The sequence below is a fragment of the Lissotriton helveticus genome, chromosome 6, assembly GCF_964261635.1.
Source record: "Lissotriton helveticus chromosome 6, aLisHel1.1, whole genome shotgun sequence".
NCBI lineage: Eukaryota > Metazoa > Chordata > Amphibia > Caudata > Salamandridae > Lissotriton > Lissotriton helveticus.
The window spans coordinates 1,854,728,217-1,854,752,295 of NC_136067.1; the positions used below are offsets into that span (position 1 = coordinate 1,854,728,217).

General features: G+C 42.7%; 1 protein-coding gene across 1 annotated transcript in view; it reads left to right on the forward strand.

Annotated features, from left to right (window-relative positions):
• The window catches only part of KCTD3 (potassium channel tetramerization domain containing 3), a 339,598-nt gene that overhangs the window by 196,650 nt on the left and 118,869 nt on the right, over positions 1-24,079 (forward strand). The window contains exons 6-8 of the mRNA XM_078649783.1: positions 2,982-3,062; positions 14,365-14,541; positions 21,290-21,380. Of these exons, the coding sequence (XP_078505909.1) occupies positions 2,982-3,062; positions 14,365-14,541; positions 21,290-21,380 (349 nt within the window). The remainder of the gene's footprint in view (positions 1-2,981; positions 3,063-14,364; positions 14,542-21,289; positions 21,381-24,079) is intronic.

The following is a 24,079-nucleotide window of genomic DNA, read 5'->3' on the forward strand; positions in this document are numbered from 1 at the left end:
GTTGAGGGCAGAGTGCTGTTGAGGGCAGAGTGCTGCATGCTGTTGAGTGCAGAGTGCTGTGTGCTGTTGAGTGCAGAGTGCTGTGTGCTGTTGAGGGCAGAGTGTTGTGTGCTGTTGAGTGCATGCTGTTGAGGGCAGAGTGCAGAGTGCTGTTGAGGGCAGAGTGATGTGTGCTATTGAGGGCAGAGTGCTGTGTGCTGTTGAGTGCAGAGTGCTGTGTGCTGTTGAGTGCAGAGTGCTGTGTGCTGTTGAGGGCAGAGTGCTGTGTGCTGTTGAGTGCAGAGTGCTGTTGAGGGCAGAGTGCTGTGTGCTGTTGAGGGCAGAGTGCTGTTGAGGGCAGAGTGCTGTTGAGGGCAGAGTGTTGAGGGCAGAGTGCAGAGTGACTGTTCCAGAGAGAGCAGGGTATGCTTGTGCGCTTACACGGTGCACTGACACACAGGAGCTCAAACAAAGAACAGCTGAGCACGTGTCTTGGGAGCTTCATTGAGGCAGCCGGCCCTTTGTGAGGGGAGCAGCAAGGAGGGGACGCCTCAACCAATCAAGCGCAACTACTCACAACCTACTGTACGATTAAAGCACAGGCCAAAGGGCAGAGCTAGGTCTTTTCGCATTACGTAGGGTGAGCAGTGTGTGAGTGTGTCGTGTGAGCAGTGTATGAGCGTGCAGGGTGAGCAGTGTGTGAGTATGCAGGGTTAACAGTGTGTAAGCGTGCAGGGTGAACATTGTGTGAGTGCAGAGTGCTGTTGAGGGCAGAGTGCAGAGTGCTGTTGAGGGCAGAGTGCTGTGTGCTGTTGAGGGCAGAGTGCCGTGTGCTGTTGAGGGCAGTGTGCCGTGTGCTGTTGAGGGCAGTGTGCTGTGTGCTGTTGAGTGCAGAGTGCTGTGTGCTGTTGAGGGCAGAGTGCTGTGTGCTGTTGAGGACAGAGTGCAGTTGAGGGCAGAGTGCTGTTGAGGGCAGAGTGTGTGTGAGTGTGTAGTGTGAGCAGTGTATGAGCGTGCAGGGTGAGCTGTGTGTGAGTATACAGGGTTAACAGTGTGTGAGCGTGCAGGGTGAACATTGTGTGAGCGTGCAGGGTGAGCAGTGTGTGAGCGTGTAGGGTGAGCAGTGTATGAGTGTGAGCAGTGTGTGAGTGTGTAGGGTGAGCAGTGTGTGAGTGTGTAGGGTGAGCAGTGTGTGAGTGTGAAGGGTGACAGTGTGTGAGTGTGCAGGGTGAGCAGTGTGAGAGTGTGTAGGGTGAGCAATGTGTGTGTGTAGGATGAACAGTGTGTGTGTGCAGGGTGAACAGTGTGTGTTTGCAGGGTGAACAGTGTGTATTTGCAGGGTGAACAGTGTGTGTTTGCAGGGTGAACAGTGTGTGTGTGCAGGGTGAACAGTGTGTGAGTGTGCAGGGTGAACAGTGTGTGAGTGTGCAGGGTAAACAGTGTGTGAGTGTGTAGGGTGAACAATTCCAATCCAAACCACATAATTCCACTACACACCACATGCATACACTCCATAACACATGGCTAAAAGACATTGCCATTTACAATGCCATTAGCTCTAACTCAAATAAATCCGAGACCTATTGCATTTCCAATGCTTGTTTTATATGAGTTATGTAGTTATGTAAAAGAAAATCACCTGCGCTACTGTCATAAGCACATCTCCTCTTCATGGATAATTTCATACAATTTAGAGACATTTTTCGAAAAAGAAGTTAAACAATTTCAGTCATCTTTATTTGGAAACTGCCTTCAAGTGTTTAATGAGCGCCCACAAACTTGTTGAGTTATAGGTTTTTTTCAAACGAAACCCATGCCTACAACTAGATTTTCTGACACGAACCCTCCCCTGTACTGGTTGCATTTCCATCGTTCCCCTATTCTGTGACTCAGGAGTGACATTTTACCATCACAAATACATATACATGTGCTCCAAAACCTAACTTATTTGCTCAAAAAGCTATGCGAATGGGGCCTTGAGTATTTTAATTTGTGTGTTCTATGAGTTGGATTTTCTTGATTTACATGAATGACATTGATATGCTTACCACACTTGGATAGCAATATCAGTGTTATGTATTGAAGGTATTGATGAGAACCCCACATGTCCGAATTGACGGGGTAAATTTTGCATGATCTCATCACTAGCTCATATTTACATGCATTGTGTCATCTGTGTTGTTTACCTGTGGCACCTTCTTTTATTCTGAGGCCAGGACAGCTATGCAATCTGTGCGACATTTCATTAGCAGAAACTCTGCTAGCACTTTGGCTCATGAGGCAAAAGATGTTGTGCTTGCCCTGCAGCAAGCCTGGTTTTGCATCTCCCAGCTGCAGTCTTGCTCTCAGCCCTACCCCTAATGGGGTCTCTGTACAGTGGCTGCCTTTCCCCACCATGGGGACACACCAGCCCTGTTCATTAGTGAATGTAGACATTCTGAATGTCTTTAGCTTTCGGTATTGGATGCTCTCCGTGTCTCATTGAAGGCATGCAGGCCTGCAGGGCGTTGTATCAGGTGGGGTATCAGCAATATCCTTCTGCAAAGGGACGAAAGGTATTTTATGGTTGGCTCTAGTAGCAATACATTCAGTTGTTGCCCGTTCTTAAGGGCGGAGGGCAACACCCTCCCCATCTTTTTCCGAACCTGAAAAGTATGTCTCAGACTGATCAAGGTCTGCCTGTCAGACACTCCACACCTTTAGGTCAAGCATCCAGGTGCTGTACAGGCGCTAAATGTGCAGGGGTGAGCACCTCAGTCTGTCAAATCTCTCTTAAATTACCTGCTGCCACAGAATACATTGTTTCTAGACTTGTGGCTAATTGCTTTTGTTTCAGAGCTACCCTTACTGTTGAAGTCTACATTCGCCATGCATGTGTGAGGCTTGCACTGTACTCATTATTGAATGCTTTCTTGAAAACGGCACAGATGTGCACATATACCATGGTGGAAAACAAGTTTTAGCATCTACTTGCTCCTCTAATTTACATTGTTTTTGCTTAGTGAGAAGACTTTTACTCTGTGATGAACTGGAGCGCTCGTCTTGCGGCAGTGTCCTTTTTCATGGCTACTTACCTCCTCCAGGTACTGGTATTCTTCATTATAAGTTTATATTCCTGAACACACAGAATTGCTACTTATAGGTGAATTTACTCTCTAGATGTTGATTTCATTCTGCCTTCACAGTAGTGCACATGCATGGTCCTTTCGGCGCTTGTTTGGAAATGCGTATATTTACAATACGTTTCTTAAAGCTGCTTTGTCCAGTCCCCATTTAACATATATATTGTGAAGTGATATATTTAGCTGCAGTTGATTTGGAATAACGTGAACATTTATGCAAACAATAGTGAGTTATTTTGCTGTAGATGCTTGAATGCAGTTGTACTCTAGAACAGTAGCAACAAGTCTACTCCTTCTGGGGATCATATCGACAATAAAGGGTATATTAAAGAAAGACACTTCTACTTAAATCAGATGGTTTGAATTAGGTGTAAGATTACCCAGCCTGGCCATGCCTAAAGTCAGTACATGGATTCATGAGCCAACATTGAGTTGCAAAAAGAATTGTTGTGCAGAATGGATGAATTAAAGCCGTACTGAGAATAACCAATTGTTTGACTCTGATGTCAGACGCTGCTGTGTAGAAGCCAACTTTCACCATATTCAATATAACTTATTAAAGAAGATCAGTACCGTTTAGGGAACAATATGTACAGTTTAAAGAAAAAAAGCCTTGACCTAACCACTGCACAGATACATGTTTTATTTTCTATAAAATTCCAGATGTTAATGGCTTGCTGTTTGTCTCTTTGGGATTGCTAATCGTTTAATCTACAAATACGATATAAACAGCTTCTTATTTTCATAATGTAAAATGTCTGTTATGTTTGTATGAAGCATTAAATGCTTTTACTTAAAAAAAGGCTATTTGACTATTTCTCAAATGTTTAGCTACAACAAACTCAACGTGTTAACATTCACGTAAAGAAATGGCATCAAAAATTAACTCAAGTGCATTTACTTTTTATTGACATGTCTGTTGAATTAATCTGCATTAATACATTAAACCCACACGAGAAACAAAACTGAGCTGGTATCTTTTCCTTTTCACTTGGCCTCTTATCTCCTGTGTGTAGAAGCTAGGCATCCATGTAAATCCCCTGGATTTATGCTGCAAACGATTGATAATAGGAGGGTTTTGCCAAGATGGTTTGCTTGTTTTAATGAACTTGTAGTTGGTGCTAAATAGATAATTCCATTCAAAGTTATTTATCTTCTCCACCTTCTCTGAGCTAGGATGGTGGCCGAGCTTGATAGGATATAATACCTTTTTAGGACAATACTAGCAGAGATGTTCCTAGGCCCATAGAAGAAGCTTGCAGTAGCCAATCACTCTAGAAATCCTTTCATTCATTCAAAAATCTATTCTCCATGCACACGGCTGCGTCATGAACTTGCTGGCGTTAGAGCTGGACATCTCTTGCAGGTCAGGCATTCAGTGACCAAGGCCAGGGCCTGAAACTCCAGCTAGGTGGCAAGACTGAATGCTTCATTGAAAGAAAATTGAGAGACAGGTTTGACAAGACTGGTATTCAAGGCTTAGCCTAAATTTTAATTTTGCATTTTGTTATAGAATAAAATGTTGGACCGTTAATGCCTATGGAACATGCTCACAAACAGTAAGTGACTGTGAATGGGTGGGAACGGGGATCGGGGAGGGGAGGGTTAAAGATTTAAAAAAATAAACTTATCTGATAGCCACAACTCTCCTCGTTGTCCCTCCTTATAATCCCTCTACTCCAGTTGGAAGAAAGAAGCACCCCGGCTCCCCTGAGCCAATCACAGCGCTGCAGAGCAGTGTTGTGATTGGGCTGAGCAACGTGGTTTAGCAAAGAATGGGAGCCTGGGCATGTTCTCCACCCAGGCTGTAATGCAGCCTGGGTGGAGAACATGCAAAGTGCGCATGAATGTTTGGCCTGCCCAAGGCGGCCGACCAAACATTTATGCGCACTTTCAGAGTGCCCACCACTCCTCCCCCTGCTCCTCTGTCACCAGAGCAGCCCCGCTCACAAAGCTGCAGCAGCAGGAACAACTAAAATGATAATTACTATGAGTTTACTTTGAGTACCATCTGCAGCCTGTGCTCCACAGGCTGCAGATGGTCCAGCACGCAGCCGCCCGCCTGGTCCTTGGCTGGCTCGTCCGCCTCGCCTGCGCTCAACGCCCTACATTGGCTGCCAATACACAAGCGCATCCTGTTTAAAATATTGATTATCACATTTAGGGCCTTCCATTTGCAAGGGCCTAAATACCTCTCAAAAGCGTTTAGACGCTATTTGCTATCACGAACCTTAGGTCCTCAAATCTGAATTTATTGGTGATCCCAAGTTTCAAGCTGGTCATTAAGGGGGGAAAGTCCCTTGTTGTGTTGGGATCTACGGCGTGGAACAAGCTTCCACCACAGCTCTGGCAAATCCCCATGGAGAGCCAGTTTAGGAAAGCCCTGAAAAGCTGGATCTATAACCTTACGGATACTGCTTACAAAACTTTAGTGTAAGTGGGAAGGTCTTCTCAACTTCAGCAGTCAGCCGACCTGGTCAATTTGGCTATGGTACTCAGCGCCAAGATGCTCCTTGGAGTGATGGCCGCGCTATAAAAATGCGCCTTTACATTACATTACATTACAGTTATTATCATTTTATTTTTCCTTTATTTACACTGCTAAAAAGAAGTGGGGCGATGCCTTTCCTCCTTAGCGGGGCAGCTGCCACTAAATAGGTGCCTGATTCGCTGTCTATCAAGTAGGGGGTCTCTGTAAATACCTTAGTACTGAAGCAAGGTCATAGGTATGATCACATGTAACTCAGGTTTTTCTCCACAGCTAGAGGAGCCCTTGCTCATGAATGTGCCATGTTGTGTACTGAATTTGTAAATAGTGTTGAAGGCCTTTGCTAATGTAATTGGTAATCTCTTTCTTGGGACTACTTTTGCACGAATGCCCCGCAACATTCTTCAAGGGAGCTGCAGTATATCCTGACGAGGAGAATATTTCACACTAGTCAGAGCAGTTTGCATATAGGCCTGAGTGGAATTTTTATCACGCCGGCGTGATTTGTGCAATTTTGTGTAACAAATTTATGCAAATGCCATTATGCCACACTGTGTAATTTTGGGGAGCAATTTTAACGCAAGATGTATCATACAGGTAATTTTTCAATACGAGCGGTATTTCAGGTAGATTTTATGTACCAGAGTGGACCATTTGGGTAATCTTTGAGCGCAACACTACACATCTCAATGCGAGGAGCAGTGTTTTGAATGTGAGCAACCAGAAATCAACTTGAAATTACCAATTTTTTTGTTGAATTTTTACCCAGGCAGACTGTTTGGGTAATTATATCAGTGTGAGATGCATTTCATGCAATAACACATCATTTTGCTGTTATTTCACGTAATTATGCTACAGCATATTCTGTAAGAACAAGCACCTGTACACATTGGGGTAAAAGTATTATATAACAGACAGCAATGTTATTTGTTTATTTAAGAGCTTCCAGTATCACAGTCTTATACTCCGTAGTAAAGGGATCCTAAGGAGTGGCGAGCAAGGAAAGTCTTAGGAAGGTACCAGTGCCATTTAGAAATGTGCCTGTGTTTTTCCTAGTGGTTCACACTCAACTTTCCTCTGACAGGCAGACTGTTATTTTTCTTATGTCTAGCAGAATTAAGCGTATACTCGGAGTGAAAGCCTAAACTCTCTTTTGGAATGAAAAATATTGGAAATGAATACTCACTGAAACCGGAGCTACGAAATCTTTGTTCACATAATTTGCCATTAACATTTAAATACAGTTCACCAACTTCCACCAAAGGATCTCCATCTGCGCCAACATCCTTGCACCCATCAGATCTCACAAACACTGCAGTTCAAACAATCATGCCTTTTGCTACACAGAAGAACTGGACTCCAAAAGATTCTGCAAACAGCTGGAGAGGAAGTGGAAAACCAACAAGGGCGCCGAGGCAAGATCAACCTACAATGCCACTCTCGGGCACTACCACCACTTCCTGAGAGTTACCAAGAAATGAGTCCTCATAAGTAGGATCAAAACCAGCTCTAAAAGCAGCAAGGAGGTTTTTACAATCATCGAGGAATTCACCACCCCGTACGTCTCAGTTACCTCCATCTCCCCCTCCCAGAAACTCTGCAATGACCTTTCAAATTACTTCAGCAACAAAATCGAGAAGATCTCCAACAACTTCAAAAAGTGGACATTATCAGCAAACTGCACACCTACTACTCAGATAGACACCTAACCAACTGGAGGACACTCACTGAGGAAACACCACATCAAGCATGAAGGCTATCCACTGTGAGGTCCCCACAGACCCTTGTGCACCCCATATCTACAACCTAGGCGGACCCATGCTCAGGAAATTCCTCACCCACATCATCAACTCCTCCATCGAATCTGCAACCTTCATTGATGAGTGGAAGCATGCTTCTTAAAAAATAATCAGCTGACCCCAGCCAACTTAGCAACTTCTACCCAGCTAAGGTGATAGAGAAAGCAATCAACCAACAACTTACCAACTACCTAGATCTACACAATCATCTCAACTGCTCCCAATCAAGATTCCTCAGCAGACAAGGCACAGAGACCGCACTTTTTGCCTTCACAGATGAGATTCGCAACCTTCTAGACAGAGGAGAATCTGCCACCCTCATACTGCTGGACCTCTTGCCAACATTCAACACCGTGTTACATTCCAGCCTCATCAAACGATTACATGACACAGGCATCCAAAGCCCTGCCCTGGATATGCTCTTCCCGCACAAGGAGAACAGAGTGACTCAGACTCCACCCCTACACATCGAAGCCAAAGGACCTGATCTGCGGAGTCCCTCTAGGATCTTCCTTCAGCCCCCCCATGTTCAACATTTACACGACACCACTCGCGGACATCCTCTGATCTCACGCCATATCCATCATCTCCTATGCCGATGACACCCAGCTTATCCTCTTCAAGTCAGACAAATCCTCCACAACTAGATCCAACTTCACTTCACTGAATGCATGAGCCACGTATCAGAATGGATGAGAAACAACTACCTGAAACTCAACACGGATAAAACTGAAGTGCTTTTTTTCGGGAACAAAAACTCAACCTTGGACTCCACCTGGTGGCCTTCAGAGCATTGGTCCCACTCCATCACCCACTAACCATGCATGCGACCTGGGGATCAGATTTGATTTTTTTAAATAGAGAATTCAATTCCCAGTTGTTCATATACAGAATAAAGTGCTTACGGTGTTCAATTTCAATTTTGGTTGACATATTCATACAAACATGGTCCAAGCATATCACTATCAATAAGGCCATTAAAAAGTACATAAAAGCACTTCTAAAAAAGAAAAGCCACATATTGCACAATTTCCCTTTAACATTCCATTTTATTCAATTTACTGAGTAGCTTCCTATGGACTTTGTTACTCAAGTTTTGTAAGTGTGCCTGACCTTAGAGCGTAGCATCTCTCCAGCTCTTTCACTATGTACAATTTTGCCTGACAGGCATGGAAAGTTAGTGCAATATTATTTCGCTAATTCTGGAGAATTAATGATCTTGCCACCAGAGCCAATATATATAAACCTTCCTCTTGTGCTTTATTTGTCGTTATGTTTGGTGAACACCCCAGAATTGCAATATACTTGTCAATGGTTAATGTAGGACCTATAATCTTTCTAAGGTGTTTCTCAATTTCTTCCCATAGTTGCTTGATCTTTGGGAAATCCCAAACAATATGAGTCCAGGTACCTCCTCTCTCTTCAGAACAACGAAAACATCTATCCTAAATCTGAGGGTTTATATTATGGAGAAAGGATGGAGTCCTGTATATTAACCATTTTGTGTAGAATTGCATTCTCCTAAAATTGGCGCATCTTATCATTGTGACATTACATTAGTTGATTTTAATCCAGACCACTCTTGAGATCTGGAGGTCTTCTTTCTCATGCCATTTGTCTCTGGCTTTTTCACAGACAGTAGAGGTATTATTTTTATTAAACATTTTCACCCAACTACTTATTGACCACTTGTTCATTGTTTCTATTAGTGCCTCACATAGTTCTAATCCGGCTCTTAGTGCTGTTGAATCAATATTTTCTAAAACGTGCTTGATTTGAATACACAACCACGTAAGCATATCTATAGAGTGATGCAGCCCATTCTCTATCTCTGGCCATTTTTTCCAGGAATCTGAGTTGAGAAAGTCTCCGACATGTCTGTACCCATTCTCCTCCCACTTCTTTAAAATGCTAGATTGCAACAACCTGTCTTCCCCGGCATATGTATCTGCCAAATTTGAAGAGCCATTTTTCCGGGGAATTCCATAGTACTTTGACAGTTGGGCTTTTTGTTTTAGAAACCACTGGATAACCTGGTATTGTACTTTATTAGGGTTCTTCACTATCCTCATAGGATCTACGATTTTGTATTCATTTATTATTTTAATTATGAAAAAGTTATCCATATCTGGCGAATTAAAACGGTTCTGGAATCTGTGCTTATTATGTTAAAAATGTGCGTAGTAATATTCCCTCAGGTTTGGGAGAGCTAACCCTCCCACCTCATTTGGGTAGCTTAGTGGCTTGTGCTAGTCTTGGTACCTTAGTGGCCCATAAAAAAGATGAGAATAGACCCAAAAGAAGGTTGTTTGTAGTGCACATGAGATTGCTGAAAATAAAAAATTAAATTGTGGTAAAATTGTCATTATTGGAATTCGCTGCTGGAAGATCTGCAGGCATGCACTACCTTGATTCTTTTTAAAAAGCACTTAAAGACCTGGCTATTTTAGATGAGGATTCCTGCACATTGGTCTGTTTGTCTCCTGGGCACCTGGAGATCCCCTTGGGAATGATTTGTGCGCCATATAAATATAAATCATAATAATTTGTAAAAGGGCCACCTGACCTATTATTGACATTGGGGGTTGATTCCATTTCACAAATAAATGCTTAACTTTTTTTCACTAAAGGCACATAATGTAATATATATATAGTTCATCCACTCTTTCCGACACATAGATATCGAAATAACTCTTGGCCTACAGTTATGTAATAAGTGAAAACTTGGTAGTAGGGCCTTACCTAAGCAATTACATAATAACATTTCTGTCTTAACATTATTTATTTTGTAGCCCCCCCTCCAGTGCTTGAAATTCTGAAAAGATTCCCCAATATTTCCTTTTGAATGTTCTCCCCAGGTTTGAGGAATAGAACAATATCAGCGTAAAGTTGACATTAGTCATGCCTTGTAAAGGTGCAGTTTGTAGTGCTTTTTGACTGATGGCTATTGCCAGGGGCTCTCTGAATAAGGCAAAGAGAATTGGAGATAGGGGATACACCTGCCTTGTACCTCTACTTATTCTTCAGCTACCTGCATTTTTAGAATTCATTATTATTTGTGCCATTGAGTCCTTATACAGACTTTTCACTATACTTATAAAACTTTATGGAAAACCAAATCTAGCGAGAATTTAAAAAAAAAAAAGACACTCCCAGGACACCAAATCAAAAGATTTCTCAGCATTTAAAAACCACACCTGTGCCTCTGTTTTATTCTTAGTAATATAGTCCAAAGCTTATATCAGAAGTTTTGTATTCAAGTAGACTTGTCTACCTGCTACAAAACCGCATTAATCCTCGTGAATTATTGATCCCACAATTTTATTGAGCCTGTTAGTGAGAAGCTTTGTAAAAATGTCGTAATCAACGTTGAGAAGGCTTATTAGCCTATAGGAATTAATGTTTTTCCTGTTTTTGCCCTTCTACAAAATGCTAACTACCATAGATGTATGAAAGGAGGCCCGAGGTTCACCCCCTCTTAGTATATAATTAGCAAGATTAGGCAGTTGTGCATTTAAAGTTGGGACAAACCTTTTATATAATTCTACTGGCAGTCCATCCTCCCCAAATGCTTTGCAATTAGCCATTGAACTCACAATTGTATCTATTTCTTCAATAGAGAATTCTGCTGTTACTATTTCGCTATGTTCTCTGCTCATGGATGGAATTGGTAGTTTGTCTAGGAATCTTATAATACAGTCAGGCATTATTTGTTGATCTGTGTGATCTACTTTCTCATAATATCTAAAAACGGCCTCCCCAATCTCCAGGGGACTGGTTATTTGTACTTTAGAATCTTCATCTATCTTCGATTCTATTTTGCACCTGTCTCTCCTTTGCCTGCCACGCAAGTAATCTCCCCGTATATTCGCTCTCCTCATATGTCTTCTAGAGGTAGGCCATGTTAGCCATATCGCCTTATAGATAGTCATATTCCTGCATTTCTGGCTTCGCCTGTAGCAGCTCCTGGTTTGTTGCTAGATCTCTATCTTTAGTGTGCTTTATATGTGCTTGCTCAAGCCTAGACTCAAGCTCATATCTTATTTCCCTTTGTTGGGGGATTTCTTCAGAAGTAATAATCCCCCGTAGTGCAGCCTTAAAGGCATCTCACACTATGCTTAGTGTGGCAGTGTCTATGTTGTTAAGGAAACAAATATTGATATTGTTTGCTACCTCTGTGCACCATTCCTCTCTCTCTAAATTAATTTTATTAAAGTTCCATCTCCTAGGTGCTCTTTCAGGCCCTAGCCGTCTACTACCATTTTGACTAGTGCATACTCTGAAAGGGCATTTGGAATGTAGTCGTGAGTACTCATTTTAAGACCATGCGAGATCAGAAAAAAGTCTATTGTAGAAGACGTATTGTATTTTTGCAGAGAAACATGAAAAAGCATGTTTCCCAGGGTGCCGGAGGCGCCATGGATCTACTAGGTCTAGGTCCCCTTTGCAGCTAGCCACAGCAATGGCCACCTATGGCTTATTTTGTTTTCGGGCTTTAGTGGAAGAATCAACTAGTGGATCCTGAAGGAAATTGAAGTTACCACCCATATATAATAAAGCCGGGAATGCTGGTTGGGGATCAGATTAGATGACAAATTCAACATGGCCACTCAGGTGAACGCAGTCAGCTTCTCCCGTTTCCACATGCTATGCATCTTTATTAAAATAACCAGATGGATTTCCAAGAGCACCAGACGTACCGTCACTCAAGCTGTAATCACCAGCATACTCCACCTCCTCCACTATCATCAGACAATTCAGAACGCCACTGCCCGATTCATCTTGCACCACCCCGGCGTACCCACATCACTCATCACAATAGAGATTTACACTGGCTGCCAGTACACAAACGCTGCCCATTCAAACTCCTCACACATGATACTAAGCACTGCTCAACATTGGATCAGCGTACCTCAACTCCTGCCTCCACTTGCACCTGCCCACCAGACACCTACACTCTTCCTCTCTTTCTCTCTCCTTCGCGCACACACACCTGCATCCACGTAAGAAGAACAGGAGGGCTGGCCTTCTCATTCTTTGCACCCAAAACATGGAAGACCTCCTGCTACAGCCTCTTTGCTTCCGGAATTCCGCCGGATGCTGAAGGCCTGGCTCTTCAACTAAGGCCTTGGTGACGACCTTCACACTTGCTCCAGTGTCTGGATACCCCTCGGGTGATTAGTCGCTCTTTACAAATCCTTATAACATAACTCTAAAGAAACTGAATTGATGCTTTGAAACACCCGCACAAACGTGAAAATCTTAATCCTATTTCGCTGTACCTTGCCTTGGTTTGAACAGTGTTTTTATAGCCCTAACCTTAAAAAAGACCTATCTTTAAACATTTGTTTTTTAAATGTTAAATATAGCAACCTAAAACTTAAACTAATTTTAAAAACTCTTTTTAATAATATTTTTGTTATTGAGGTTATCCAGGTTTCTATAGAATATTGTCACTGTAATCTGACGTATAAAAATTGCTTTACTCTACATCAATAGCTAACAAGTATTTGTAATGCAAAAGGTCTCGTATTTTAAAAACTTTGACCTATTGGCATTGTAAATGGCAATGCCTTTTTATTTATGTGCATTTTGTACTTCTAGTGAGTCACTGCTTGTAGGTTTTCAAAACATATAAATAAAAGGCATTGTCATTTACAATGCCAATAGCTAAAAAGTTCGCAAATGTGAGACCTATTGCATTGCAAATGCTTGTTAGAACTTTTGTCCTGTTTGTGGCCGAAGTGTTATCCTGCAGATGTGAGAGGGGACTGTTGGTACATGGATTACTCTTTTCCTGCAGACTTATTGGTCTGTACTGGATCTTCTAAAATGGTGTCCTGAAAGGCGGGTTGAGGCCTGTAGCGAGCGACAGCAGGCTGTTACTGCTCACGATATTTAGTTAGGACGTAACGATCTGGACATTACTTTGGTGTGCATGGATTGAGTGATAGAAAATTAGGTTATCACAGCGCTGATCTTTGTTTAGATGATTGCAGCCCTCTGCTGCCATCCAGTGACCAACGTTACAAGTGCTTGCTTATACAGAAAAAACACAATGTTCTGGCAGGTTGATGTATCCCAAGAGTAAAGGGCCTGATTACAACCCTGGTAACCCGTTTGGCCAAATACTTGTGTAGACCATTCTTAAGGCTATGTTGCTTCATATTTAGAATAGGCATGACGTATGCAATGAGGATAGTTTTGACCTTGTGTAAAGAGATGCAGTGCAAACAACATTTGACGGCAGCACTAGTATCAAGCTGGTTAATAGCTGATTTAAAAATGGGGATGGACGGGGCTGCTAAAGTGTAAGCGGGCTGCACTGCAAATTAATTAAATGAAGAAGAGCAGCCGCCTAAGTTAAAGCGGACCGTGGAGTAAGTTAAATAAATAAAGCAGCGCGGCCGCTAAAGTGAAAGCGGACCGCACTGCACATTAATTAAATAAAGCAGGGCGGCGCTAAAGTGAAAGAGGGCCGCGCTGCAAGTTACTAAATAATACGTAACAATTTGTAAAAGCGGGCTGCGGCGCTGACAATTTAATAAACAAAGCAGCGCAGCCGCTAAAGCAGACTACGCTGGAAATTACAAACAAAAACGTAACAACAATGTAAAAGAGTGCTGCATTGTGTGGGTGGAATAGGGAAAGACCATTAAAGAAAATAGTGCTCACCCAGTAGATAACGCAGACCATGTAATGAGCCAAGTAAAAGGTCCAGTCGTTGTAGGTGGTAACAGATGCCGGCAACAGGGTACCAAGGAGGGACTAACAAGCCTATGTACGAATCAGAAACCAGCATTTACAAAGGACAGTGACACAAGCAAATGACAAATATGGGGGAGAGTGGGCGGGGTTTCCAATTTAATACTCTCATTCAGCATGTCTCGCAGAGGGAGCAGCTGCTGCTAGGCTCGACCTAAAAAGGTACATTACATTTTCATTAGTAAATGGTGTACTGATTTTCTTTTTTTAGGTATTCCTAGCCGTAAACTAAGTTGTGCTGCGGCTGTAGCCGCTGCAACTGCTGCTTCAACTTCCTCAGAAGCTAAACTTGTTCAGAGTCCTTCAGAGGGTGGAGTCAGAGGAAATGCCGTGCAACCTACAATACTTGCTGCTGCTTCCGCCACCGCAGAAGACATGGTTAAACTCGGTAAGGATTCAGAGCATCTTTCAAAAGACCATGTTTTACCTTGACTGACAATTAAGTTAACATACTTATTCTCAAATAAACTGGTATGTAATAAAAAAGTTCTTGTTTCACTACATTGCTGTATCCTGTAAGAAAATATAACATTTGGTTATTATAAATATTGTTTATTGGTTAGCATCCTTTTGCATTCTCAGTGGTGCTTCCTACTTTTCATTATTGTCATTCGGAGAGTGTTTAATTTTAATAATGTTGTCTGTCTGAGAAAAAAACGTGTTTGTAGCTATTCAGGACTAGTGTAAAAGGTGAGTAATATATAAATACACTTGTTACATTTAGGGAGACTGGTTGTGTCTGTGCCCGTTCACCATCAGGTAGCTTCAGGGTATCTGTATCGAATGTAGATGCATTAGGGGATGGTATTGAATCTCTGGAATGCCTGTGTTGGATGTGAGAGGTGCTGAGCGCATCAGACTGATGAGAGAAGTGTGAAGCAGTGTGTGAACTCTGAGCCTTAGACATCAGCATTCACTACAGATGCAAGAACCCTAAAACTACCTGGTGGTTGCTCAGACACAGAAAACGGGGGGAAGGGAATTAGGAAGGATGCTGCGGGAGTTAGAGATTTAACAATATGGGAAGAATTAGTGTGGTATGTCTATCTGATATCATCTGCAATAATGTACAGCCCATAGATTATGGACATATTTAGATATCCTTGCAAGAATAAGGTAAGATATATCATAAGCGTTCTGCTTCACTTGTCCACGCATCCATATCCTAACCCTTGAGGCTGCAATGTTTACTGCTTCAAGTCTTACACTGATATTAGTCCTTACTTTGAGCGCAAAAAGCATTCCATCTCGTCTTGTTCCTTTTCAAGAGACCTTACCATCCTCTTACTGAAAGAACGCAGTACCTTTCACCAATCTAGTACCTTTCACGTTTTACAATAGGCACACATTTTGAGACGTGACCTTCCCCTAGACAGTTTTTAAAATGTCTTCTACCTTACACACCGCTAAACCTGACGAATCATTGAAAAATGACAAATCAGAAAGAATACCAGGAGTCCTGTTGCCTCACAGACCCTCTATCTTCAGATACTGAAATGCATACATACCCCAGGCCCGACCATATATCGAAGTTCTCAGGCCAGAAACAACTTAGTTGTTATGAGAGCACTACTGAATCTCACCTAAAAAGACTTCTGTTGTTTGGAGATAGCAACAGGAAATGACAACAAGGAACAACAGCAGCCATCAATACTCCACTGCTCCCAGCAGAACAAGGCAAGTACTGCTAAAGCAATGAGGGCATGGCACCTATGTATATCCGGCCTGCAGAAAAGAACTGCAGAGATTGGAGCAAGTAATGCACATTTTCTGCAGAGCACACCTCGCTCAAGACTTGCTTCTGATATGCCCTCCAGCCACTGCAAGTGCCTAAAAGAGCTCAGGAGCCATCTGCTGACATCCAAACTCCTAGCGCTTTGCAGGTCTGTGAGAGGGCTAATGTGAGTGCCCACAGGGTCGAGTACAAGCAGGAGTGGGAAGTGTTGAAAAGAGGTGGGCACACGTGGTGGGTGCTACCATAGCAGTGCTCTAGAAGGCTTTGCAACCTGGCCTCCAGTAGCATTTGTCATAGAAAAGGCTGAAGACAAGAGTTCTTCTGTGGAAGAAACAACTGACAAGTTTGTAGTGATGGAACTGAACCTTTCCTGACAAGTTTTTAGTGATAGAACTGAACCTTGCTTGAGCCCTTGCTGGAGGTCATGGCTGAGCTTGCCTCCGCTGCTGAACTGTATGGCTTGGTTCCTAAAAGTGTCCCCCAGCGATACAGGAGCTACACTAGGAAGATGTTTTCCAGCATCCTTGAAAATTGGGACTTAGTATATTTTTGGGGGGAAACATCCTTTACAACGCAAATTTTACCACGCAGTGCCTTTACGACGCAACTTTTACAACGCAAACCATTACAACGCATTGCACTGGGGGGTGCTCTAGGATAGGAAATAAGTTTAATTTACTATCCAACACCTTCCCTAGTGTCCACGGGGACTGGAGTTGGAATAGTAAATTAAACTATTCACGATCCAGCACCCCAAAGCGCTATGCGTTGTAAAGGTTTGCGTTGTAAAAACCGTGTTGTAAAGGCATGTGTGGTAAATGCATGCGTTGTAATGTCATACATCCATTTTTTGGACCTCTGTAGAACCAGGAAAATTTGCTAATGCTTCCCGAAAAAGACCTTCCCTTCATGACAAAGACCGGCTGCTTTGTCTCACTGAGCATTTTGGCTGGAGGATCGAGGCGACTATGGAACAGCTAAAGTTTGAGCTCCAAAAAAATGACTAAGTCCAAAAGTATCAATCGTGACTAGGAAAAGGCAGCAAAGTTATCCCAGTAGTTTTCTCATCTTAGTGGCTACAAGTTTTCAAGTTAGTTTTAGTCAGAGAATTTGGTTCCAAAATTGAAGTGTTTAATATATACCTGGGTACACAATATCCATTGTTGAAGGGATTGGCACCTGCTATAGCATCTTGCCTGCCACAGTGAACTTGCTCTTAAAACGGAGATTATTTACAGTTTTGCAGCTGTGTGGACATATTCCAAATGTTAGCAGATGTCCCACCCATTTCATTTGTATGTTTGCCTGAACACTTTTAATTGGGCAGATGAGACATGTGCCATTTTTTGGCACAAGTCCCACATTTGCCAAACTTCAAGTAACCCCCAAAGGCATAAGGTAAATGTATTGACAGTGGAACCACGTAGTTTTACCCGACTCCGATTCCATAGCAGTCTACCTATAAGCACACAAAAATCCCAGTACACTACAACCAGCAGTGCTTCATAATTTCTTGATACTTTTTAACTTGCAAATTAAAAAAAGTCTTGCTTCTGGTTCCCTTCACCAAATTAGGATAGTCACTTTCTTAATTACGTTTTCCATTTCTAATGGGTTTGGGAGTTTATTGGACTGCTTCCCATCCATTTAAATTACATTGTGTATAGCTGTATACTTTAAATCATGCAGCTGAGACCTAGCCCAATTTTTGGTGCGTGTCCCACATTAGTCAAATCTTAAATAACACACAAATCTCTAAGGTAAATGTCTTTACTGGTGCAGACAGGTGTTCTTACCTACCTGCACTCCATTGCACTGTTGATGGAATGGTTAAAATCAGTTGTTACCCGATGTAGCCTTGACTCTTACACCTTCTGAAAGTCTTGGGCTTGGTGGTGGACCACTGAAGTGCATTCTTGTTGCCATTTGGACACTACTATTTCTGTAATGGGACTTTGCCAGTGTCTTCATCTTTGAGCTTCCTGACCATTGAGTGAAACAGATAAAAGTATTATATCCGCTTTAATGTTCTTCATTTGATTCATTAGAGACATTGGATTTGTGGGAGATGTTGGTCATGCCCCCTGTGACCTATGGCAGTTGTGCATCTGCAGGGTCATCACCCTCAGTTTGTGCTGTTTAGCTTTCAGTCATGTGCAGGGTTCCTTATGTACCCCCTGGATTGCTTGGCAGGGTTAGCTGGTTGAATGATTTGTTTGCAGGTGGGTTTCACCTCTCTTACAATTTTCTGACCCCTTGTGGGAAAACCCAGTGGATCTTAGTTTATTTTAACATTTTCTGTAGGGTTCCAGCGTGATTCCCCCATGGTGCGGGGGGAGGGGGCCGCGCGCTCCGCCGCGGTGCTTGTGACAAGCTCAGCTCGTCATGCTGCACAGCGGAGCTGTGCTCATGACTCCGCCCACTCAATGGAACGCCCCACACAGGAGGGGAATTAGCCCCTCGTGGGCGAACCATGGCTGTTATGATGAGGCACAGCTCCACTGTGCCTCATGACGAGCTGAGCTCGTCATAAGCGCCGGAGGGGTTAATCCCGCTTTTAATCTCCTACGAATCGGGCCGGTGCTCACAGGTACTGAGGACCGGCACTTTTTTATTTTTATCACTCTGGGTACTGGCACTTTTCTACTGCTGTGTAGAGTACCGGTACTCATGAAGGGTAGGCACATTAGCTGCTAGTGGTGGTACCCTGTCGCTATGACAGCCAAAGCACTTTTAGAGCCCAGAGCTGAGCCCCAGCTGAACTATTCAGCATGGGATCATTTGCATGATATCTGGGCGCTCGCCGTCATGCTGTGTTGCAAGGAATCGAAGCAGACCAGTGATAGCACAATGAGGATAGCCATGGGAGGTAAGGAGGTTTAAAGGGCTTTAATCCCACCTGATTCTTTGGTGTGAGTGTCTGCTTATGTCTGTCTGTTTGCCTGCTTGTGTATGCATTTTTTTGTGAGAGAGAAACGAGAGAAATAAAACAAAATAAGGAATTGTTAAAATACCTCAGTGTTTGACTTTCGTTTTGTATGACAAATTAATCTGTTTTGTTTATAGAAACACATTTCTTGTGTTTTGGTATGTGCTGCAAATAATATATAAGTCAATAAGCTTGGCATGTCTTGCCTTTAGCCCCGTCCCTTGCCCCACCCACTCGCCACATTTAAATGAGTACCTGCATACTTTTTTCCCCATTTAAAGCACTGCCTACAATAACTGATGGGCGCAGCTGACAAGTTTCGACATAGCCCCAGTTTCTCTGGTAATTTCTTCTAGTTTGCAGAGGTGCAGGGCCAAGGGAGATCCTAGGGCACCAGGTGCAGGGTGACCACAGGGATTGACTATGCTGGCACCTAAAGTGACCACACCAGGGCTACAAGAAAATCCAATCCCCACTCTGCCTGACCCCACCCCTCCCCAAGCAATTCCCGCCAGCTGCATTAGACCTCGAGCACCAGTGCCTGTGTAGAAACTAAGGAACAATCCCCCTTGCCACAGTGACCTATGTCAATCTGTGAGTCACCCTCCCAGGGAACACACAGGGTGGCACCTCGAAAGCTATCACCACCACCACAGAAGAGACCGCAGAAAGCAAAAAAGCACAAGTCTGAGCTTTATAAGTATGTGGGCCCCTGAGCTGGGAGCAGAGTCCAGGGCTCAGCGGGGGAAGGGCACTTGGACGCCGTGGTGGATGCCTCGAGTGGGCAGAAGCCCCACCTGCCTAATGCCGCCCACTTCCATGCAACGCGGGGTGCCCGCAGCCTATTGTGCTTACCGTCGTACTGCCACACGACTGTCTGGCATGGCCAGTGCTGGAAATGCTTTCGCATTTTCCCACTTCCTCCTGAATGTTTTCCTCCTCCTCTGGCAGGAAGGACAGCAGAAGCTGAACCATCCGCCCGCCTTCCCGCCTAAGTGCTGAATCAGCAACAGCGAGCCCCTCCTTGCTCCTCACACGCAATCATCAAATGGTGGCTTTGTTCAAACATGAACACATTAACCAGCAGAGACACTACTTGGTAGCTGCAACTGATGGAATCGGAAACACCCCCTCCATTTTGGGACTACCCCAGTTAAGGGTGGGGGGCAGAGTGGTCACCTTAAACACAATTGCTCCATATCAGTGACTGAGAGCTACTCGCAAGATCTTTCACCATCTGCAAAGGGCCAGGTCCAATTCTCTATCATACTAAAAAGTAAACCTGTGTTACCATTAGAGATCTTTTTGGTTTGTGGCCTTGCATCTACCAACATATGATTATTTCAGATGAGCTAGTTGGCTTTCAGATAGACAAGAGGATGTTGACAGCCACATTATCTTGCATTTTCTATTGATTGACCAGAGCCATTATGTAGAGCAAGGTAGGACAAATGTTGGTAAAAGGTCGTGTAACTACCTAGGCCTATATTGGATACATTGGGGCTCATAACAAGATAATCCTTTGCTTTGTTTTATGTTTGGCAGAGGATGACTCTTCATTTTTGGAGATTATTTAGTGTACTGTGCAGTCTTTAGTATGGCTGGGGGAGGGGGAAGGAATAATATATTGGGAATTTCACTTTTTTTGCAGAGTTTTGCAGAGTGTATGACTGATGGGTTCAGTTAGCATTTATTTTCCTGATATTAGGGTATAGCAACTGGGATTTAAACTAGTACAATATTTAAGTATCCATACTATGCATACAAATGATTATTTTTTAAATTATGGTTGAAGAGAAGAGACGGATCATCCATTATAGTGTTTTGACACTTCGTTTTCTTTTGCCACCATGTGTAATTATCACAAAATAGATAATAGGAACATTCATATTGTTCTACGTCTCTGTCATTAAGAGAATTCATAGTTTTGAGTGCTTTATGTGCTTTATGTGATTCTTGTTTGCTCTATAAGGGTTTGTTATAGGAATACCCTGGAATCTCTTGGAGAACATTAGGAAAACTCAACACGTTGGTATTTGTAGGATGGGATTATAGGTTTCTGTTAATAGTTTATTTTTGAAAGTAGTTTAACATGTGAGAACACTAATAAAAGAGAAAGTATTAGCCCCTACACAGAAAATCCTAGGTGACCTGCCTTTCAGAATAATTCCTTGGAAGCTATCAGAATGTAAATGTCCTATGGTTGGCCTGTAACATGTTTCTTTCCCTTAGGAAACCCATAGGTCAGTTTGATTAGAGACTGATATCACAGTTGTAGCTATCATGATCTTTTCAGTCTCTATTTAAGTAGCAAAGTGACATCTGTATGCCAAAAGCAGCCTGATTGCAATTCTATTGTAAAATTGAAATCGGCAAATAATAAAATGCATTTTGATCCTAATTTGTTGTATAAGAACAGGGATCCACTCAGATTTGACTGATGCATCTGTTTTGTTGTCATTGGTGTATTAGGTCTTCCGGTGGATCCACGCAAGGTGTTGATAGTGGCCGGCCATCACAACTGGATTGTTGCTGCTTATGCCCATTTTGTTGTTTGTTACAGGTACACATTACTTCGAAATGTCATGTGATATTTACCTTTGTCTTGTTTCCTTTTCTAATCATTTTATAAAACATGAGAGCCTGCAATCCCTGTAGAAAAAACACTCCTCGAATTTCCATTTTATGTGTGATTTCTCGTGTCTTCAGTTTCCTGTAATAAAAAAATTATGTTGCTGCTCAGTTGTAAAAATTCATTGCAGTTGAACTATGAAGCCATAATGCATGCTCCTTGCTTTCGTTATCGATCCGCTGTATGGTCATGGATGAGCAATATTCATATAAAATACTACGGGGATCCTTTATCCTATATCAAATATGCTTCAATCAACAACTCTTGTTTTCTGCTACTTTTTTCTTAAACTTAAAAAAAATGGAATCTGTTTACAAGCTTTACTCAATACAGGCTCCTATTCAATGTCATGTACAATGTTTTGTGTACATAATGAAACAATTTATCAAAATCACAACGTCAAAATATTAATTAAAGAAAACTGTAATGCAGCATGGAATTATGCTTAAGGAATAACTTCATTTACATAACAATGTGCCATTAAGCACTCAATTGTGGCCATAAGGCATCATTTGGCACTATATAAAATTCCCAAATAAACGACTAAATCAATACACTTTTGTAATGTATGCTGCACTCTACATCACTCCACTCTGTCACTCGAGTCTACTCCGCTTTACAACTCCAGTGTACACCCCTCCACTCTACCAAACTTTACTCCGCTCTGTGCTATTCCACTGTACATCACTGTTCTCGTTGGTCACTGTACAACACTGCAGTTCTTTCTATGCCACTCTACCAAACTCTACTCTACACAACTCTCTCTATGCCACTCCACCACAGTTATCTCCACTTTCCTCTATAACACATTAGTCCACTCTACTCGACTCTACTCAACGGCACTGTATGCCATTTGACTCTACACCACTATACCACTCCAATGTACCCAACTCAATCACATTCTACTCTTCTCTGATTCACTCCAACCTACAATGCTATACTCTATACCACTCCACTCTTAAACAGTTTTCCACACTCTGCAACACCCACTGTACACTCCTCTCCTCTAATCCAATCTACTGTATTCCACTGAATGTAACTCCGCTCTGTCTACTACACTCAATGCTTTTCCACTGTAAGCTACTCCACTGTATGCTACTCTAATCTAGGCTACTCCACTGTAAGTCACTCTACTCTACACCACTTCCCCGTACGCCAAGCGCCCTTATCCCCCTGTTGTGCGTGTCAGAACGGGTTGAGACAGCTTCCCTGGCTGGCGACCGTCTTATTGCAGCCACACCCGAGTACTTCAGAGGTCTTTAAAAGACTATTTACTTGTTAACAAGGATTTTTTATGTTTTCACCCCTTCTTACAGCCCTTGCATCTCGCTCCGCCTATTGCTGGAAGAATTAGTTTCCCCCCTCGCTCTGAATTTTGGTTCTAGTTGTGATAGGTATATTCACTGAAAAAAAAATGTTTTAAGGTACCGTTATAGTTAACCTCATCGCTGCTAGAGAGTTTCCCCTGCTGTGCTGGACAGCAATAAAAACGGGTGTGGTCATGACGAGCTCAGCTCGTCATGAGCACCTGAGAGGTATATGCCATGACGAGCTGAGCTTGTCATGAGCATGGAAGGGGTTAAGTGAATTTGTCAGTGACCACATTAACGTTTTTAACTACAGAAAAGCACAGAAATTCACTACTTATAGTTAGCAAATCTAGCTATAACTTGCGCCCCTGCCGGGCACTGCTTGCACCTTCATATATTACATCACTCATGACATGTTCTGTGACATAATTTATGACATCACTGATGACAACTCAAATGAGATCATTGATGACATCATCCAAGTTTCATTTGTACCCATTACTCTGTTAACAGGTATAGCATTAGAGCTCTGAGAGTAAGTACAAAATAGCTCAGAGGAATTTGAGGCATCATTAGTGCCAGCACAGAAACAACTCCCTTAGGTGTAGTTAGCAAGGATTAGTTGCCACATTGACCTATAACATACACTTCACGGGTAGCATAGTTCATATTCACAGTCAACCACAGATATGTGTGAAACCCTCATTGCATACAATGTTCAATCTGTATACAACTGTTCAGAGAAAGCCAAGTTCCTAAAAATACTGAACATCTTTTTGAGAAAAGAAATACCCTGCTACAGACCACTTTTATCTGTGTCAAATCACGGACAGTCACCAAACCTACATTGAGAAATGAAGTGATATGAGTGAAGAAGTGGGTATTGTACACAGTATTCACTCTATTGAGAGAGGTTACCTTATACCACACTATTTGCGGACAGTAAAACTCATGCGAAATGCACTGCAAAGTATTAAAAAGTATCTACTAAGAACAGTGTACACTCTATGCAACAACATCTGAAGGTGCTTAAGATTATACTAACTGCAGCCTTCATATGACGGAAGTGACCCGATTCGGGTCACCCAGGTCATACAAGACCACCTCTCAGCCTTCCAGACCAAATGAAGAATGGATCAGACAGTCGTGAATACAAACTGATATCTGTTTATCCGGAGTACACTCAGAGCGGAGCCCTGTCTCCCTAGTCTCTAGGAAGTGCTGCAGAGGGACTGACATCAGCAAGCATAACAATACATTTTGTACACTTCGAAACCAGTAAAAGCACGCCCACCTTTGAATTTTCCAAGCAGATGCAGC